Raw genomic sequence first — 19,442 nt, forward strand, 5'->3', positions numbered from 1 at the left:
ATATCAAATGAGAAAGTACATAGATCTAGTATTTAGCCTAACACTTCATTTTGTACTGTTTGCTCAAAATTTACAAAGCCAGCAAAACTGTGCAAATACTAAGTTAATGTGTTTTGATCTCAGTGTCCTCTGTTTTTAAAGATAAGGTGATTCTTTGAATCTTAAAGTAAAACCTGATTTCTATTTCTGTTTTCAGTGAGGATGCAGAGGCAGTAGCTCAAATTCTGTCCCTGGCTAGGTGGCTGGAGATTATCACAGTCAGGATATCGGGCTACAGTGTGAAAAATGCTAAAGGTTTGTTATCTTAATTTTGAAGCTATTCTGTGGGATATCTAATAATGCCAATACATGTTTTAACTAATACTAACAGAAAACTTCAAATAAAAAATACATTTTTCTGTCAATCAAGACAGTATCAAATAAAGCTGGGGATAAATTCATGGCCCTTTCTGAGCTGGTGTCTTGATTTCACAGTGCCCTCACCAATTTTCTGGTTTCTGTTAAATTCTTTCCATCTTCCCTGTAGAAGAAAATTATGTAGACTTGCAGACGATAGCCACCAACTAACATTCTGAGTTATTTAAACTTTTGTATTGACTGTGATGTAGTAGAAACGAGAGAAATTAAATTATAAAAGGCCAAAATAAAAACATGTATGAGTGCTCAGAAAACAGAAGGTACAGAGAATCAACGTATTCCTTGCAGTCTTACGATGCAGGACAGTTCCTTATCCTCGCCAACAAAGCACTATTTTTAATCCTCGTATTTCTGGGAATAGAAGAAAATGTTACTTAAGGAGGAGGGTTAGAAGACAGTCTGGCTGGTGAGGTCTGTTTAGAATTATTTTCAAACCAGTTTAAAATAAAAAGAAGTCTCACTTCTGTTAGACTGCTGTAAAAACTGTAGTAACTCCTTTGTTTTTTAATGTGGATCTTTTCTTTCTTTTTTTCTGGAAGGAGAGAAACCAAATCTTCCAGCTTTTGCCAACAAGGGAATGGGGAACTCTGCTTTGGAATTCCATTCTATCCTTAGTTTTGGTGTTCAGTCCTCGTAAGTGTTACTGGAAATGCTCTCTGCATTATGTTAATTCTCCCTAAAATAACCTAGGTATACTTGAGGATTTGTATTGAAGGAAAGGCATGTGATTTGTTTGGTCTGATTATGTAGCTTACAGGCTATGACTATGGGCTTACTTACACTTTTCCTTAAGCATTCACTGACTATCAGATCTATACAGAGCTAGATGGACCTCTTGGTCCAGTCTGGTAGTTCTTATGTTCTTGGTACAAAGCTAGGAGTCTGGAATCTTCTAATCCATAATTCCAGTGATTTGGGTCACTTCCTGTGCCTCTAGGCAAGTTATTTAATGTCTGTCTGCCTTAATTTTCCTGCTATATGTCTGTTTCAGGGATAGATTTCACTTGGTTTTGCATGTGATAATGTAATACAGATTACTCAAAGGAATAGGGCTGTGTTATCTGTTTCTATTCCAGTGGGCAGAAGTGCTCTCCCACTACAACAGAATGAATGGATAGATGCTTTTCAAGTGTACTCAGCTGTCTTGTCTTCTTTTTAGATCACACTATAAGTACTCTACTTCTGCTGCTTCTGACTGACATCATAGTTATGCAAAGTACTTATATGTATCTGCTATTTGTAAAAATGTCATCAGAGAGTTGAATCAAATTCTTTCTTGATAACTGATGTCCATGGGAAAGATTCTATAGTTTGGACTTAAACAATGTGGTGTATAAGTATACGCCTGGCTAAACCCCAGACTTCGTGGTACAATTGTTTTGGCTGTAGAGATTTGGAGAACTAATATGAATGTCATATATTTCTGTTACGAAATTCTGTGTATGACTCTGGAAAAAACACAAGCCATTAAAACTGTACATGTTTTTGCCTATGCACTTTTCTGCATATAACTGCATTTACATAAACTAACCCAACGTCAGTTGAAAGGCGCTTAAATGCTAAAAAATGTGTTCTAAAACACATTTGAAATGTCTTTCTTTCCATTTTTAGTGCCTTATGAGATGTAATTATAAGTGCTGGAGTCAAAATGTATCACACTTGCTTACTCACATTTGTTTTTTTCATTGTATTTTAATTTGATTTAAATGTTTGCATTTTTTGAATGTGAATTATAATACAGTATACAGAAATAGATGCCTTCTAGCCTGGCAGCTCTTAATCTCTCAATTTATAGAGCCCGTTATGTCAAGGTACTTGTTCACTACTGGAAACTAGTAATACTTTTCTTCTCTGTACAGACAAAGGGCCTTTGTATTCAATAATTCTTTCATAAATAACTTAGACTTTGTTAGTGATTGATTGACTGGTAAGTAATAAGCGCTATTAATAATCCAGACTGAAATTATCTTGGCTTGCTTTTGCAGAGCCAAATACTCAAGCAGTATCAAGGAGATGCTTATTCTCTTTGCCACCACCATTTATAGAGTTGGGCTAAAAGTTGCTCCAAATGAAGCTGATTACCGGATTCCTATGATGACCTGGAGCACATGTGCTTTTACCATCCAGTGTATAGGTAAAGCATAATTTGGGTTAATTCCTTCCCATGACTTGAAAATCTTACAGTTGTTTGATTGTATAATTTTATACAATCTGATTGTATTAATAATAATAATAATAGTTCTACGTAAATAAGAGCAATATGTAACAGTATAAGAATGTATATTATATATAATTACATATATAATAATAGAATAATAATCTATAATCCAATATAAATAATAAGATGGTTTTGTTAGATGGTACTTTATAAAATACAGTATGGAATGCCAACATTGAGTTTAATCTGAGAGAGCAGGGAGTGGTCATGTTCCATGTTACTAATTGTAACATTAAGCATGTTCAATGAGTATCTTCAGGCTGCCAAAGGTCATTGACCTGCAGGCATCTCCTACACAGCTAAATATCTAACACCTATGAAATAGTACTCCTTCTCTCGTTATTTCTTTTTACCTCTATTCTTAAAGAATTCTCATGGAATTTGCAGAAGAAATATGGTCTTTTGTATTCTGAAATTGCTAAGCAGATACCTGGTAGAAAAAAAAACAAACAAACCAAAAAACCCCCCCAAAATTCTCTGGCATGAATCTCTTTTTGAAGGCAAAATAATTACTATAAAAATTATTGCCTTTTGGGATAATGTACCTGTTTAGCAGTCAGTCTCCTTTCATTTCTGTACTATATACACAAAGAAGTTTGTGTTACAAACATGAAGCTGTAGATAAATCTGTCGTGGCTTCCAGGCAGGGAGAGAGGCAAGAGAAAAGTCTGAAATGCATGCTGAAGGAATTGAGAATGTAATTGTACATTTCCATAAATATGATTTGCCAAGTATGCTATTTTTTTCTTGATGAAGCTGTTGAGGTACAAGTGTAGTCTACCATAAATCTATAGTGGACTTGACCCAGCTGGAGTATCAAGAGTTCAAAAGGTTTTTAGGAGGATTGGGAATATTCTGATAAGGCAGGAATAGTCATGAAAACTGATTGCATCTTTTTAGTGTTGGATTTTATCAGAGTTTTCAAATGGGTTGAGCAGACTGGAAGCCACCCAGCTCTATTAACATTAATGCACTTAATGCTGAGCAGATTGTTTTCATTTGGTATCTAAAAAAAGACTTTGGTGGCTGTCAGGGATGAATTTGCCAGCAATAACTGTTATGCAATAACTGTTATCACAGATGTGTTATCGAAGGCATATGTCAGAAGTAGAAAATTCAGATTCCTTACCAGGCTAAGATTATAAAACCAGAGGGACCACTGTGACAGTCTGACCTACCCTAGGCCATGCCACTTGCTTGGGTTCATTTTGGTTTACAAATAGAGCAGGCTTCCATGAAATTGTAAAGCAAAACTGCCTACATAGCTTCTAGTATGGTTTTGAATCTAGTCATAGGGCGCGTTATTAAAACCATTTAACAGGCATGTAGCCAAGCTGGCTAGACAAGGAACCTTAGCTACTCGTATTAGTGGAGTCTCTAGAGGAGGTTCAAAGCATCGTTGACCCAAGGGATGTGAATTGCCTTTATTGCATAAAGCCAGACACTTAAAAACACAAATCTGATTTTTCCCATGCTTCCTCAGCAACTCCACATGTTGTGTGTTAAACTGACGTACAAAAGTGCTAAGTTAAAACACTTTCATTTTTTGTTAGAGGTGCTTTAAAAAAACAAACAAACAAACCCAACCCCCCTCCCCCCAAAAACACAACCCATAAAAACCCCAAAACCAGAACCATAACGACAAACAAAAACCTCCCAACCAAAAAAACCCCAACAAAAAACAACAAAAAAAAATTTCCAAGATCTTGAAGTGTACTGATTCATCTCTGAAAAGTGACTAAAGCACAAAAGCATTTGAATTGGTACCTTTTTACTCAATTGTGTTAATCTGGGTTCTTGTTTTTATTGGCTTGTTTTCTCTTTATTATCCCTTCAGAAACAATGCACTCAGGGAGGAAAGCTGAATTGTATTCCAGCTTGGGAATTTTGTTTTCAAAATATTTTTGTTAAACTACAGTCAAACGCGGTAGTGCAAATCTGAGGGTAAGGTGGCTGTATAGCATCCCTGTAAAGATACCTTGATGTTTTTGAGCATTGTATAAGGGTAATTGAAAATACAACTAAATCCATAGAATGTCTTATCATCATTCATGTGAAACAGTGTTCCTTTAAATCCCTAGTTAGCAACATCTGAAAACCAAATGTTTTTAAAAAGCTTGTTGACAACAGTTTTTCTGGGAAACATTCAGCACCATTTAAGATAGATTTTTCAAGAGAATTCTATCAGAATGAAGCTGAGCTTTAAAAAGAAGTGCATATACTAAGAATAAATTAATCTTGGACTAAGTGTATTCTAACAGAAATGTTATGTTAGTTCCTGTAGAACAAAGCAACTTAATTTTTTCTGTGTTTAATTTTAAGAAAACCTCCTGGAAACAGAGGGCAAGCCTTTATTTGGATCTCTACAAAATAGACAGGTATGGGCAAGTAAGATATGCAATACATTTTAAACAAAAAAGTTTTTATATATGTAAATACACACACATATATAAAAAACTGTTGAAATTGCTAACATCAAGATCATTCTCTGTTGAGGGATAGCTCCCAATGTTTGGATTGATAACATAAAGAGCATTTCGGAATAATAATGTTTCTACTTTTACATGGAAGCTCATATTAAATTCACTTATCAATGTGTTTGCTGTTTGTAGAAGTAGATATGTTTTTACAGCTTTATTTCACTATTATATCTTTCCTTTTTTCCTGTCCAACCATTTTCTCTTGCGCTCTAGCACAGTGGCCTTAAAGCATTAGTGCAGTTTGCAGCTGCTCAGAGAACAACATCACCACAGGTCCTGATTCAGAAACATCTGATTCGTCTTTTAGGAGGTATTGTATTCCTTTTCTTTACTACCTTTTGTGTTGCAGAAGTTTCTATTGCAAAATGTCACATGCATTAATACAGCATCGAAGCAAAGGTTAGACTACTGACAACAGTGCTAACTTCAGTTTCTCTAATGTTGCCTGAAATCATGGAGTATTGCTTGAATTTAAGTAATCAATAATTCTGTTAACCCAGCCCTGTATCACTGAAGTACTTTTTAGTACTTTCAAAAGGCTGCTTGCAGCCTTCTTTAAGATATTTTGGTCTCAGGGAGAGCTAGTTTGAGACACATAGCTATTCTCCATGTTTCTTACTGATTAGGTTAGCATGGTGGCCTTTGTGAATCCCACTGTTTGACTTGTCTTCTATTTGATGGAACTCTTAGGTGTGGTAGAGCCTTTTGTATTGGGCTAGGTTGTGAGGCATCTAGTGTTGCAGTGCCTAAGTACATTTGTGGACTTCACCCTTAACACTGTGTGTGCTTTATTAGAGCTGGAGAAATAAAGATTATTATCTCAGAATTTTGAAGATAGTCTCATTAAAATTGTGAGCTGGTTGGGCATGCGGACATAGCTAAACAGATGCACAATCAATTAAATAAGTGGTAAGCAGTTGACTAAATAGATGCTTCCTTAGTTTGGAGACTTGGACATTTTTTTGGTGAAAACACAAATGATAGAGGCTCTAAAATCAGATTCTGATATTGCAGTTCAATCCAAAAGAAGAAAATACATACCAAATGCATAATTGATGTCTTTATTCTGTAGTTCTTCTACCGAACTTTAAAGTGGAGGACACTCCATCCCTCTTAGAAGTAGATATGTTCCACGTTTTGGTAAGCAGGTTCATTTTATTCTTCATATTAATACTTTTTTTTTTTTTTGGAGCATGGATTTTTGTGTATTTTACCATGTAGCTAGTCCTGCATTATCTGTTCACTTGCATGAGTCAAATGATTATACATGAGCACTGCATACAAGCAAATGATTACATGTGGTTGCTATATATGACTATTTATTTTTAGTTCTGCTGTTCTAGCTTTCAAGTCTTTGCTCTCTCACTCTTACTGAAGTTCATTCTTACAATCTCAATCATCTTTTTACCACCTCTGTTGCTACCAAACCTCAAAAAAACCCTGAGAAATGCACCCACTGAGCTTGTTTCCCTCACTTTCTCTTTGTCTCAACAGGTCTCTCATGCCTTCTGATTCCTTCCCATTCACTCTCATTACCTTCTTTACTTTTCTTAGCCTCTTATTTCTGTTCTTAATACAAATCTGTATTATAGTTTCTTCTACTGTTAAAAAAAACAAACAAACAAAAAACCACACGACAAAAAAGCCAACAAAACCCAAACAAACCCATGAAAATAACCCCTGTTTTGCCCTGGTTGGCTTTCTAACTAATGCTTGGTCTCGCTTCTCACTTTTTTCATTGTGTTTTGTCTTAGAAATTGAGCTTTCTAGGAATTGAACAAGCTTTCTTGGTGTATCTCTAAACTGACAATTACAATGGAACAATATCTGAATTTCGTACATGCTAGAGGGGCACAGATGGTTAATATTTTCCAATGAGTTTTTTCTACACTTTGTGAATTAAAACCAGCAAGACAAATGAACATATTTAAATTGACTACAGAAATAAAATATAAACATATAGTGAGAATATAATTTCTGTTACCCATGTAGCTATTACCAAATTTCTGTTACTTTAATATTTGTTCCTTCCCTTTCACTGTAGGTGGGAGTTGTGTTATCCTTTCCATCTTTGTACTGGCAGGATGCTGTAGACTTGCAACCTTCATCAATTAGTTCAGCCTATAACCACCTCTACCTCTTCCATCTGACAACATTGGCACACATAACACAAATCGTCATCTCTTCAGCAACAGGTAGAGTTGTATTTGGGTTGGATTACTCTGGCATTTTTACATAATTTCTTAAAAATAATGGATGGACATCATTAGTATCTTACAGGTATAAACTTCCTCATAATAAATGACAGTGCTAGGTAGTAACTTTTTTCTGGTAAAAAAATAAATAGCACGACATCATTTTCAGAGCATTTTATTATACCACTTCTGTGTGCTTAGCCTAAGAAAACAAAATAGTTATTGATATATCAGTACTTGCTCAAGTCAGTCATTCCAGAGTGGTAACTGTCCCCTCATCACTTTTGTAGGAGAAGCAAAGCTTTGCCCAGCAGCAGCACTCTGAGTTGCACAGTGACAGTATGGATTTGGGAAATAAACTTTTCTTTACCCTTCAACCTAGTAAATACCCAGAGCTGAAGTACAGAATCCTATAAACTGATAGGAGAGAATTTCACTTTTCTCTGTATTTCACACTTCTGTTAAAAACTGTCAGTAACCTACAGGCTTCCTAGCTACCGCTTTCCTTTTTCTTCAGCATGGCAGGAATTAAAAAAAAAAAAAAAAAAAAAAAATCCTGTAGCTTAATCTCTGTAGGACAATAACTTCAAATGTTTAAGGGAAGGAAGCGGTTTTTATGTGGGGATGAGCAGTGAGGCAATAATCCTGATTCTTCCTAATAGCATGTAGTTTTCAGTATATGTAAAAAGAGAATTGTGTCACAAATGAAGTGCATTTACAGTGGGATTCATATTTTTGTGTGCAGAATCCCCTACTACTCGATCATCTGACAACAGTGAGGAGGCACGGTCTGCACAGTCTCTCTGTAGAGAAGTTTGCCGGTACACCAGTGGGTAAGTAGCAGTTCAGTTATAGCATTGTGTTTTCCTAGAAAGATGGCAATCCACAGAGGTTGACCTGAACAACACAGAAAACAGGATTAGCCATTTTGTATGGGGAGTTAGCACAATGCCTTGTGCTTTATTCCCATACTCCTGAATGCTGAAAAAGAGGAAACTGGTGAAAGGAACACTTGTAGTTAAAATAGCTACTTTTTGTGGACAACAGAATAAATTCTTAGTCTAAGGATGAAAAAATACCAATGTCCATACTGGAGAGAAATACAACCTCTAACTATAGTAGTTATTTTTTCTTTGCCTTGATTTTTTTTTTTTTTTTGAGATATCTCAATTATAGATGGAAGCCAGAAAGAAGGAAATGGTTCTACTATAAAAGGGCGAGAGGTGTAAAGCTAAACACAACTGCTTATTTGTTTGAGCATTAGTGCCCATCTTTTCAGACTTTTTTGATAGGTATAGCTACAGACTCTTTAGTACTTCAGTATGTGTGTGTGAAGTAAACTAGAAAATATGGATATACCCTCTACAAATTCTGCTTTGATTTATCTTCACTAAGGCTAGCTGCAAAGATATGTTTCTGAAGGATTGGCAATGCTACCCACTTGTCTAAAAGTTTTAAGTCTAAATTTCTAAATATTTAAAATTTGGTATTTAAATAATAGGAGTAATTTTTCTGAGGCATGAGCTTAGAATCATAGGTGCTGTGTGTTTTGGAAAATCAGGTCACTGTACTCAGATGCCTAGGTACAGAATTAAATGCCAAAGTTTAGGCAACCCAGCTCTGAAACTTCTAGTGTTTTAATTTTTGTGTATGCATTGTCATCTTCCAACTCTGTCCTATCTGTGCTTAAACAGCACAACTTGCATTGTAATTTTGCAATGGTCTATGATGTTATAACACAGCTTTACAGGTTGTTCCTCAGCAGGTCCTGGTCAACGTTTATGTGAACATCCTGTTCACATAAATGTGAACTTAACTAAGTTTAAAATTTTTAGAAAACAGGGACACTGTAAGTAAGTTAAATTTACTATGAAATTTAGACTAAGTGCTTATATCACACAAACTACAAGAATAATTACTGAGTATCACTCCAGTATTTTTTTGTCAAAAATGGTATTAGCATAGCTTTATTTTAAACAATCTGAGTGTTACTGTTGTGACTTCCATAATGAAGTATGAGGTATTAATTGTTTAATTTTGTTGGTTTTGTTGTTCCTGAAGAGTATTTATTGTTGTTTGGTTTTTTTTCCCCCCTCATTTTTGAATTGCATTCAAAACACCAACTGAATGAAAAAGTTACACCATTTCAAAAAAATTGCTGGCTTTCAGTAGTAAAAAACAACCAGTGTAAGAATCAGTTGCTCTATGTGTGATGCTGTATGGCACAGTTTAAATCAGGTTATCTTGAGTTACATCTGGAGATGGACAGCTGTGTATTGGCTATTTATTTTTTTATAATTCTGAAAAATATAAGTTGAGATAATTTGAAGGCTTAATGTAAGTGTTCTTCATAAACTCAGTACTCATTCCTTAGGCAAAGGGGAAGTTGGAAGTTAGGTGCTGGTAGCCGTGTTACACAGAATTTGGGGTACATCAATGTTGCTTCTACACAGCTGCCATTCTACCAATGTTAGTCAAAATGTGAAAGTGCTAGAAGGATTTGCACTGTGAACTACTGCAGCTATTTCTCATTTGTGTATTACAGTTGCTTTAGTCAGGATATTCCAGGCTGGCTTGTGTGGGATTGTGTTAAAAAAGGCATCATGCCTTACCTTCGTTGTGCTGCTTTGTTTTTTCATTATTTGCTGGGAGTTTCTCCACCTGAGGAACTACTACAAGGTAAATATGAGAAAGCAAATGTATATATATATATTGACTTTGTTTACTGTTTTCTTGGAAGAATGGAATTTTTAAATGTTCACAATAACTTAACAATAGTTAATACATTAAAGTAAGACTTGGAAAGAAAAGGAAATCCTATTATAGGACGGGGCAGGCATGAGAAGCTGAGTTGCCTCGGCTGCCTTTGCATGGAAAAGACTTACTTCTGAGTATGTGCAAATATGTGATTTATCAATGATGTGTTGATAGTAAGTATTTGTGGATACAAAGATTCTATGATTTAAGGATAATTCTAGGGGCTTAGATTACATCACCAGAGAAATAGCCTGGAGTATATTTAAAAAAACAAAACAAACCAAACCTTTTTTTACAGTTACCAATGTAGGTAAATGCTAAAGACATAGGGATTCAGCAAAACAGAGCCAAGTAGAAATAAAGCACATTATAAAACTTAAACCTCTTCGTTAAAGGATCCTAATGCATTACAGATGCTAAACCCAAAAATAAGTATTTTGTCTTCTGTCAAAATGCAGTGAAACACAGACTCATCAACTATTTGGAAAGGAGGACCAAAATTGCTATGAACAACTGAGACAAAATATAGCATCTTAAATTGATTTATATAAACTGTGAACTAAGTTTGAATTTAATTAGGATATATGAGTCAAAATCTCTGCACTTTGGGATATGCTATTGTCTTTACCATTAGTCTGGCACTGTAGGTTCTATAGGCAGGAGTCTTCCTTGTGAATCAGCAATGCCATTTTCTGCAGCAGAGCCAATAAACGACCACCCAGCAAACGATTAAATTAGCCCAACTTTATGTAATGTGTTAGCACTGACTTGATCATAGCAAAATTTAATATCATTGCAGGCCAAAAGGATAGTGAAAAGCTAAAATGTTCTGAGTACAGAAGTCTGCTGCACTAATGTGTTACATATTATGCAGTGAAATGGAATTTAAGCAAGGAATTCTGTTATTACAGTGACTTATACCTGTCTTAACAAATTTGACATATATTATTACATAATTTAAACCTAAAGCAGATCCTCAGCTAAGGCAAATTATTATAGCTCTGATTAAGTCAGTGGAATTACATCCAATTGTACTAGCTAGGAGCTATGCTGAAGCTGTAAGATACATGTTACTCAATGGAAAAGGGATCAGGAGATTTCTAGTTTTGAGTGAACTATTCAGCAGAGCTGAAACACTTTAACAGTTGCTCATGTTTTCTTTTTCTTTTGCAGTTTCTGAAGAAGGGCAATTCAAGGCACTTTGTAGTTACCTCTCTCTACCTACCAATTTGTTCCTGCTCTTCCAGGAATATTGGGACACAGTAAATCCACTGCTTCAAAGGTACTAATGGGGACTCAACAGGCCACGTTTTTCTGTTGTGATGGCTCTATGGGAATTCTGGATCAAATTTGTTAATAAATGATTGAGCTCAAATTCATACTAGAGTTCTAAACATTTGTTTGATGTGCACAGGTATCCTGAATCTCTGAAAGCATTTCAAAAACATAAAACATCTATATTTTATAGTAATTCAGACATTAAACAGTTTACGGGACTAGTGCTTGCAGACCTACATGAAATCATTCATGCAGAAAGAAGTAATCATAAACCTTTGCTTGCATGGTATGCCACTTACTGTTCATTGGCCTATTTTTAATCTGTCTACAGCAAAAGTGCTGATTACACGAGCTATAAAATGAGAATATGGAAAATTAGGTTGCCAGCAGGGTGAGGCTTTGTACTATTTCTTCTCTGGATTTCCAAAATAGACTGATGAATGTCGAAGTTAGCTTAATGGTTAAAAGGTACAATTTCAGTATTATGTACATTGCAATCTAGCAGTAAAGAAATAATTGGTAAAATTCTCCATTCAAAAACACAAGTTAAAATAAACAGACAGCCCTCCTCCCAACTCTGAGAATAAGCCTGCTACATTGTGTTGGAGAATGTGTCCACGTATTCAATGTGACCATTTGAGCACTTGGTTGCATCATTATTATTTCTGATTCTTGGCAGAATTCTCTGGCTCATGCTAGCTTTTTGTGTTGTTTGTTGGGTTTTTTTGTTTGTTTGGTTTGGTTGTTTTTTTTTTTTTGGTTGGTTGGTTTTGGGTTTTTTTTTTTAACCTCTGTTCTGTTTTGTTGTCTAGATTCCTTCAATTTAGGGACATTCTGAGCTGTTGACTCCAACTTACAGTCCACATAGCTGGCCTAAACAATTCCCTACATGCAATTTTACTATTATTAATTGCATTTGTAGTATATGTAATTACTTATAAATTAATAGCATTTTCACAAGTAAATTATTAAATAAGTTTGTCTTATATGTTCCTACATGTTTGCTCAAAGACGTAACAGTGCTTATAAGAAAAGACAGAGGGTAGGTGCTTGTGAACATTAGAAAACTGTTGTAGTGCTCCCAGTCAAAAACAGAGGTTTCAAGTAGGAGGATACATATTTAATGTAATAGTAACAGTTGTCAAATCATCATGCAAGTTCCCATATGTTTTTTAAAGAATCTTATTTCAGAAGACTAGATTTGATGATTGTTGAGAAATGTGTTAAATGAAGCTTACTAGATTGACCATCTGCTACAATTCTCTCTCTTCTCCTCCTTTTTGTAGAAATAACTTAAAAGGTATCTTAGACATACCAATTCCTCTGTTTAGCAACTTGCCAACATCTGCCATTGTTTTGGTGGACACATTTGGCGGTTCTAAGCAAGCACACAACATGCAATAAAGCATTCTAAAATAACCATTGGGTGACGGTTATTAAATAAAAGCAATAAATATTTTCCTAGTAGAGTGTATGATATTTTCTTACACTGTGGCTTTCAGCAGATATATTCCAAAAGGAGCTGTGTATTGTAGCCCACTTTGAGAACTTGAATATGTCTGAAGACTGCTTGCATTTTTTAACTCTGTGTTTTCATGTGCATTTTGATAATTTTAAGTGTTATTGTTTTTCACATAGTTTTTTCTCTTGTATACAAACTTAAATTCTTTTCCTGAAGCAAAACTGTGAAGAATAGCTGTTTCTCCTTGTGAAGTTGTAGCTAGAACTATCAATGCTTTATCTGTGCTCCGTGTTTGCCTATTGCTTTCTAGTTTAGTTTAGTGATCCTAAATGTTTATTATTATCAAACACTGTCATCTGCAAATGTTTGTTTGAAATAGGTGGTGTGCTGACCCCGTGGTGTTAAGTTGTTTGAAGGGGAAAAGCATTGCAATAAGGTAAATTTGGTTTTGTTGTTATTGTTGTTTTTTCTTCTCTTTTTGACTTAAAACTGTTGAAAGACTGAAGTGCTTGTTGTGGGCAAATTAGAGTGCTTCTATTTTCTTCCTTCTGCTCTACTACTAAAAATACACAACCATTTAAAGAGAAATGTGTTATTCCTCATGCAGTGACTCTTCACTGAGAATGTATGATGTTGTTAGACGAGTTATCTAGCTTACTCTAGGAAAAAACAAAAGCTAACTGAAATATGAAGTGTCTTCATACATGTAGGTTACATATGAAATTTAATTTCATCACCTTTGCTGGAATATAGAAATGCTGAAGCTCCCATGTGGAGCCTCTTACTTGGGCTTCTAGGACTGAAGAACTGTTCTAGAACTGCAGAAATTTACAGAAAGGACCGAAAGCTTAGCAGGAATTTATAGCTATCCATTCTGTTCTTTGCTGCGATCTTTATTATTCTGATAATAGTCCTTTTTCACTTACCCAGGTATCCTAGGAAAAGAAATAGTTTAATAGAGCTTCCTGAAGACTATAGCTGCCTTCTGAACCAAGCCTCTCAGTTTAGGTAAGATGTGACATATTTAGTTGTCTTCCTAGGTGTTTTGTCACTTTTAGTCACTTTTATATCCTTGCAGTTATTGTGACTGGTGTTAAAACTATGTACAGAAATTATTTTGTAGAAGAGAAGGCAGTGTTATGGTTATATTGGCCAATACCAGCACATGTTCATTTTAAATCTGAAACACAACAGCTTACTAAATGAAGTCACTTGTGTTTGATAGGGTAGCATATAAAATTATTATAGCTTAATCTGCTGGTCATTTTTCCACAACCGTAATGTGCATTTGGTTTGGCCATAAGCTTGAAAATTATTTTTGCACTGTACACAACAAGCCCAGAAGGTTGGCACTGTTTTATGCCAGGAAGAGTGAATCATAGGATAATTCAGGTTAGAAGGGACTTCAGCAGATCATCTAGTCCAGCCTCCTGCTCAAAGCAGATATCTTGCAGATAAAATATTTTAAGCAATGTAAAAATATAGCAAAAGGAGGCAGATATGTGAAATATGATTACGACATAGTATGTCTTAGGTTTTTGTTTGTGGGTTGGGGGGTTTGTTGTTGTTTTTTTAAGGTACATTATCCATAGTTAACATTTCTTTTAAAGTTTTAATTCCTGCAGTAACGTTCTGGTTACGCTTCTTCCAGATGCCCACGGTCTTCTGATGATGAACAAAAACATCCAGTATTGTGTTTATTCTGTGGGGCTATGTTGTGTTCCCAGAATACTTGCTGTCAGGAACTGGTGAATGGGGAGGAGTTGGGAGCCTGTACTTCTCATGCTCTTCAGTGTGGAGCTGGAGTCTGTATGTTTCTCAAGTAAGTAGCTAGCCAGAATTTAACGTGTTAAAGAGTAAGGAGAAATACTTCAACAACATTGTCAAAGCACTTGATTCTTTTTTTGTCTGAGATGAAGAAACATTGCTTTGACCTAAGATATAGCTCACCAACAAGTTAAGAACCTGCTGGGAGTTGTCTTGTATTTTAAATGTAGCTATTTTTTCTTTAAGAATCAGGGAATGCAAAGTTGTCCTCATTGAAGGTAAAACCAGGGGCTGCTTATATCCTGCTCCTTACTTGGATGAATATGGAGAAACAGATCCAGGTTTGAAGTAAGTAAATGTTTGACTGACTTTCTTTCCACATTTCCATTTTGGTATCTATCTTTCTTATACCCATTAGACAACATGTTCTTCCTGCTAGCATGTACAGCACTGTAATATGTATCTTAGCCTGGTGACCTTGTTTAACTTCAAATCCCTGATGGCAGTTTCCAGTCGTCAATGGGTCATTCATAATGGAAAATACACTTTTTTCATAGTGTTAAACTTTTATTACTTTTCTCAATAATACTTTGTATACTTTTCATCAGAAATGTGCAACAGCTGCCATTGCTGAAATGTCATCTTGGAAATGGCAGTCATTGCTTGGCTCACGTAGAATCTTTTTAATTTCCAGTAGACTTGTTGGAATTGGTGTTCACACAACTATTTAATATTTTCTGACTATCATTAAGAGTGTTAATGCTAGACTATTAATGGAACAGTTTGTCAGTTGCTATTCTGATATGCTTATTGCTTATTCTCCTTTTTTCTTCTATGAAGAAGAGGCAATCCCCTGCACTTATGTCGGGAGCGTTACCGGAAGCTCCATCTGCTATGGCAGCAACACTGCATCATAGAGGAGATTGCCAGGAGCCAAGAAACGAATCAGATCTTCTTTGGATTCAACTGGCAACTGCTCTGAGTCTCTTGATTTTTAGTGAAAACTCTTACCTTTGGCAGTGCTTTGGAAAAGGAAAGGAGGGTGGCAGTAAATAACCTACTCGCAAGTGGATTCTGTAGTTCAGACACAATTGATGGATTCTCTAAGTTGGATGTATTACTGATACATTGAAACAGAATCTCACGTCATATATGTTTTGCTCTTTTTTTTTTTTCCTCAAAAAGGAAAACCATGTTACATAATTATTACTGAACATTCAGGTCCAGAAATATTTCCACTTTTTTGAGAAGTTGTAATTGTTTCACATGTTTTGACGAGTACAGCTTCCCAAATGCTGTACTTTGGGGCATATACCACATTTCTGTCTCTTCCGTGCCTCGAGAATATACCTAAATGGTGTTGCTATGGAAGAGCCTCCTTTACTTTTTTCCTGGGTTCTTTTCCCAAGCTTAGTGAAGCCTTTACATAGGTCAAGATCTGTGGCATGATATTGGAGTGGAAGTGGTGCCAGGCCTTTAGTAATCTGTAGCAACAGGTACACCAAACATTAAGTTGTACAGAAAAAGCCTGCATTTGGCTATATCCTGGTATTTAATGAAGAGTTTTCATTAATGAACTCTTTAAAGAAGTGTGGGATAGAAAGCGCACGGGAGAATTACCATCTTGCTTGTTGCATCAAAAAATAAAGTCCGTGCTTTTTGCATTGCCAGAACTGCACTTTATCTAATGCATTTGTCCTCTATTAACGTTGTATATCCTAAGAGGTCTAGGGCTACACCATTTGGCTAGGTTGTGGTTAGTTTTACTTCTTTTACAGCTTGTCTTCTGAGATTTTCCCTGAGAACCAAACATGAAAATACTGTTACGCAGTTGTAGTGCAGCTCTGCAAGTTACGCAAGAGCCAGAGACTTCAGTAAAGTAGAAGACATTCAAAGCTATCACTGGACTAAAATCAAGGCCCCAAAGCAGCATGTTGTAGAATCAGAAAGAAGTTTGTCCATATTTGAGGAATTTTCCACTCTTCATCCTCTGTCACTATTGTTTGGAGCCCTGCCTGCATAAGTGAAATTGTGTGGTTTGGGGGGCATGTTCAGTGGTTCAGTGGCAGTTAGAGCAGAAAAGGGGAAAAAAAGGTGGCTAAATCTGTGTCTTTGCCCTTCAGTAGTTTATAGCACATCGTGATTGAACTCTCTCTCTCAATGATATGTGATTGTGCTTCGGTTCTAAATGTTTGTTGTTCCATTTTCTGAATTTCAACCATAATATACATGAGAGAATTTGTAATATGACGAGTAAAAATGCGTTCCCAGGAAATCCCATTTCTGTGTGAAAGTTTGAAGTTGTCAATACTCTAAATTTCCCCGCCTCTTTGCTATTTGGATTCTTTTGTGTCATTTTAATAAGGCTTGCAAGGGGAGGTTTTCAAATTAATGTCTGAGAGCGTGGTTTTGTATGATTTATTTTTGGTGTTTTTTTGTTCTTTGTTTGTTTGTTTTTTTACCCCCTACTGATTGTATGAGAGATAGTAAAATCACAAATGATTTAGATTTAAATATCATTGTTCTCCTGGGTTTTTTAAAAGTTTTTAGAGTACGTATGAGTGCACTGAACAGCACCGTAACTCATCTAAAAATGGAATACCAGTGAACCCAAATATTATTCTGATTTCAAATACTTTTTTATAACTTTTGCTATAATCCTTCCCTGGTGATATAAATAGTTGGCTTTGGTGTATTTTTCAGATATTCTGTTTCTTCCAATTAAGACCACTCTCCTCATTTTAATTCTTTAAAATTTTAAGCCTGAATAAGAGACTCTTTAAAGACAAACATTAATTCTGTTCGTCTTTTCTAAAATGTATTTGAAATGCATACTGAATTTAGAAGAAGAGTTCTCATGAAAACTTGCATGCACTGGCGATTTCTAAGGTCATAAAAAAAACTTCTTACCAACAAAAATATTGGATTAAGACTAGCAAATGCATTGATACCAAAACCGTATTCACTTACTGTGTCCTTCTGATATTTACCTATTCACTTATCAAAAACTTTCAGTTACCTTGCACTTCACTGATACAAAAATTCCGTTATCAAATACGCAGTGAGATCACTTTATTTCGTTTTCTGTCTGAACTGTAGTATATAAGGACAGGAGCTGGTCTGGGCAGGTGAGCTCATGTTTAAAGCTCTAGAAATCTTTTTGTAGCTGAGGAAGTGGGAGAGGAAAGTTGCATCTTTCTGTACGTTTGCACATACTAATTTAGCAAATGGGCTCCCATATCATTCACTGACTAGCGTGGTCATCTTTCATTTCATAAATTACTATGCAGTTTTGTTCACTGTGAGTATAATCTGTATTTAGTGATCGCAAGACGCTTATGCCACTGATCTCTGTTCCATCCAAGCTGACAGAAGAAGTTATTTGGTAATGCACATATTGGTATCTTTAATTGCAAAAATGTAAATTTGAAACTTGTATAATGTTCTTGTGCTTTTGAAATAAAATATCTTGTATATGTATATTTAAAAAAAGGAAATAAAGTAACTTCTCATAGATTATTCAATTTTTATTTGGAGGTGCTTTGGCACTTCACAGTTCATTTTACAAGAGCATTATAGCAGCGTTTGTCAGTATGGAAAAGGGGAAGAGCTAGTAAAAGGTTGGTAAACAAAACCAGTTACCCCTGTAGTCTGTATCATCCTAGTACCAGTTAGTAATGGTGGCATGCTTTTTCTTATTTAAAGAAATATTCCACTTGAAACTTGTCCTGGTGTTTTACAGATGCAAATTCCTGCAGTGTCTACCTCAATTTGAAAAAGAAGTCTTAAGTACAGAATTTAATATTTAGATGTCCTTAAACTGATTCGCCGAGTGATTCTGGTTTTGTAGCTTCTCAAGGAAGAACTGGCTGTACTGTCTGTCTGATACTTCACCTCTAGAAAGGGAAAGTTTGTGGTGTTTGTCTAATGTTCTGTGTGATACGTATTAAAAAAAAAAAAAAAAAAAAGTGTTTTATTACAGAAATCATAGAAGCGGCCAGGACTTCTTGCCCCTTTTTGTGTCACAAGCTGCTGGCTGTCATCACTTTCTCACTGCTTTGGTGTAGCTTCGGGCATTAAGCTTACGGAGTTTGGGTGTTAATAGTGTTGCTCTCTGTGCTTATTCTTAGTAAAGCAAATGCTTTTTTTTTAAGAACCAATTCTTGAAAAGGTAAAAGGGTAAAGGTAAAAAGATTAAAGTCTACTAGCAAAAATGTTCTGAAGAACTTTGGAACAAGAAGCGCGTTCATTAGGGGCGGGGAGGAAAAAAGCCACAGCGCCATTTCTTGTGTTGTAAGAATCTCAAGGTGCAATGTACAAAGTTATACAGAGGAGGATTTTGGCCATCACTTGTTTTGCTTTATGGTTGAAATCCACTCTGTTTTCTAGACAATATCCTTGAATAATCTCCACTGTAAACTAGTCGGATGCATGATACAGTATCTAAGTTTGTTACTCAGATTCTTTTAACCTGTTACTTGACAAGAGCTTCAAAGATACTTTCTTCAAAATGAAAGTTGTTTCATTTCTGTGGCACAATTTCTTTTATTTGTTTTTTATCTATGTTTTGCAGGTAGGCTAAATTTAGGGTTTGATATAGAAAACAAATGGATAAATAATGAAAATCCACTCCTGTGCAAGTCTTTCAAACCCAGTTATTTCTCATCCTAGCTACATTTCTCTAAACTTACATTCAGCATGGTTGAAAGCGTACATGAAAGAGAAGCTGTGTAAAGGAAACGTGCGTTGAAGGAGAGTGAGCTGAAATTCAAAGGGATTATATACATTATTTTGTGTAATGGTGAGTAAGAGCAAACCAGGTATAAAGTTAAACATGAAATATTAAAACTGGACCTGAGTTTTCTTCT

At 35.5% G+C, this 19,442-nt stretch overlaps 1 protein-coding gene across 4 annotated transcripts in view; it reads left to right on the plus strand.

The window, feature by feature from the left end:
• Positions 1-18,426, plus strand: part of UBR1 (ubiquitin protein ligase E3 component n-recognin 1) — a 77,806-nt gene extending 59,380 nt beyond the window's left edge. For 2 of the 4 annotated variants that reach the window (XM_082317916.1, XM_082317917.1), the window contains exons 32-46: positions 197-294; positions 957-1,050; positions 2,403-2,551; positions 4,958-5,013; positions 5,329-5,425; positions 6,188-6,255; positions 7,160-7,310; positions 8,056-8,143; positions 9,856-9,989; positions 11,241-11,349; positions 13,187-13,243; positions 13,738-13,815; positions 14,459-14,629; positions 14,821-14,922; positions 15,415-18,426. In XM_082317916.1, coding sequence (XP_082174042.1) covers positions 197-294; positions 957-1,050; positions 2,403-2,551; positions 4,958-5,013; positions 5,329-5,425; positions 6,188-6,255; positions 7,160-7,310; positions 8,056-8,143; positions 9,856-9,989; positions 11,241-11,349; positions 13,187-13,243; positions 13,738-13,815; positions 14,459-14,629; positions 14,821-14,922; positions 15,415-15,556 — 1,594 coding nt within the window. In that variant the 3' untranslated portion in view covers positions 15,557-18,426. Of the gene's footprint in view, positions 1-196; positions 295-956; positions 1,051-2,402; positions 2,552-4,957; positions 5,014-5,328; positions 5,426-6,187; positions 6,256-7,159; positions 7,311-8,055; positions 8,144-9,855; positions 9,990-11,240; positions 11,350-13,186; positions 13,244-13,737; positions 13,816-14,458; positions 14,630-14,820; positions 14,923-15,414 lie in introns of those variants that run through there. The other 2 variants (XM_082317915.1, XM_082317918.1) reach the window with 2 other exon arrangements.
• Positions 18,427-19,442: the final 1,016 nt, after the last annotated feature.

Source organism: Platalea leucorodia, assembly GCF_965183815.1.
Source record: "Platalea leucorodia genome assembly, chromosome: 7".
In the NCBI taxonomy this organism is placed as follows: Eukaryota; Metazoa; Chordata; class Aves; order Pelecaniformes; family Threskiornithidae; genus Platalea; species Platalea leucorodia.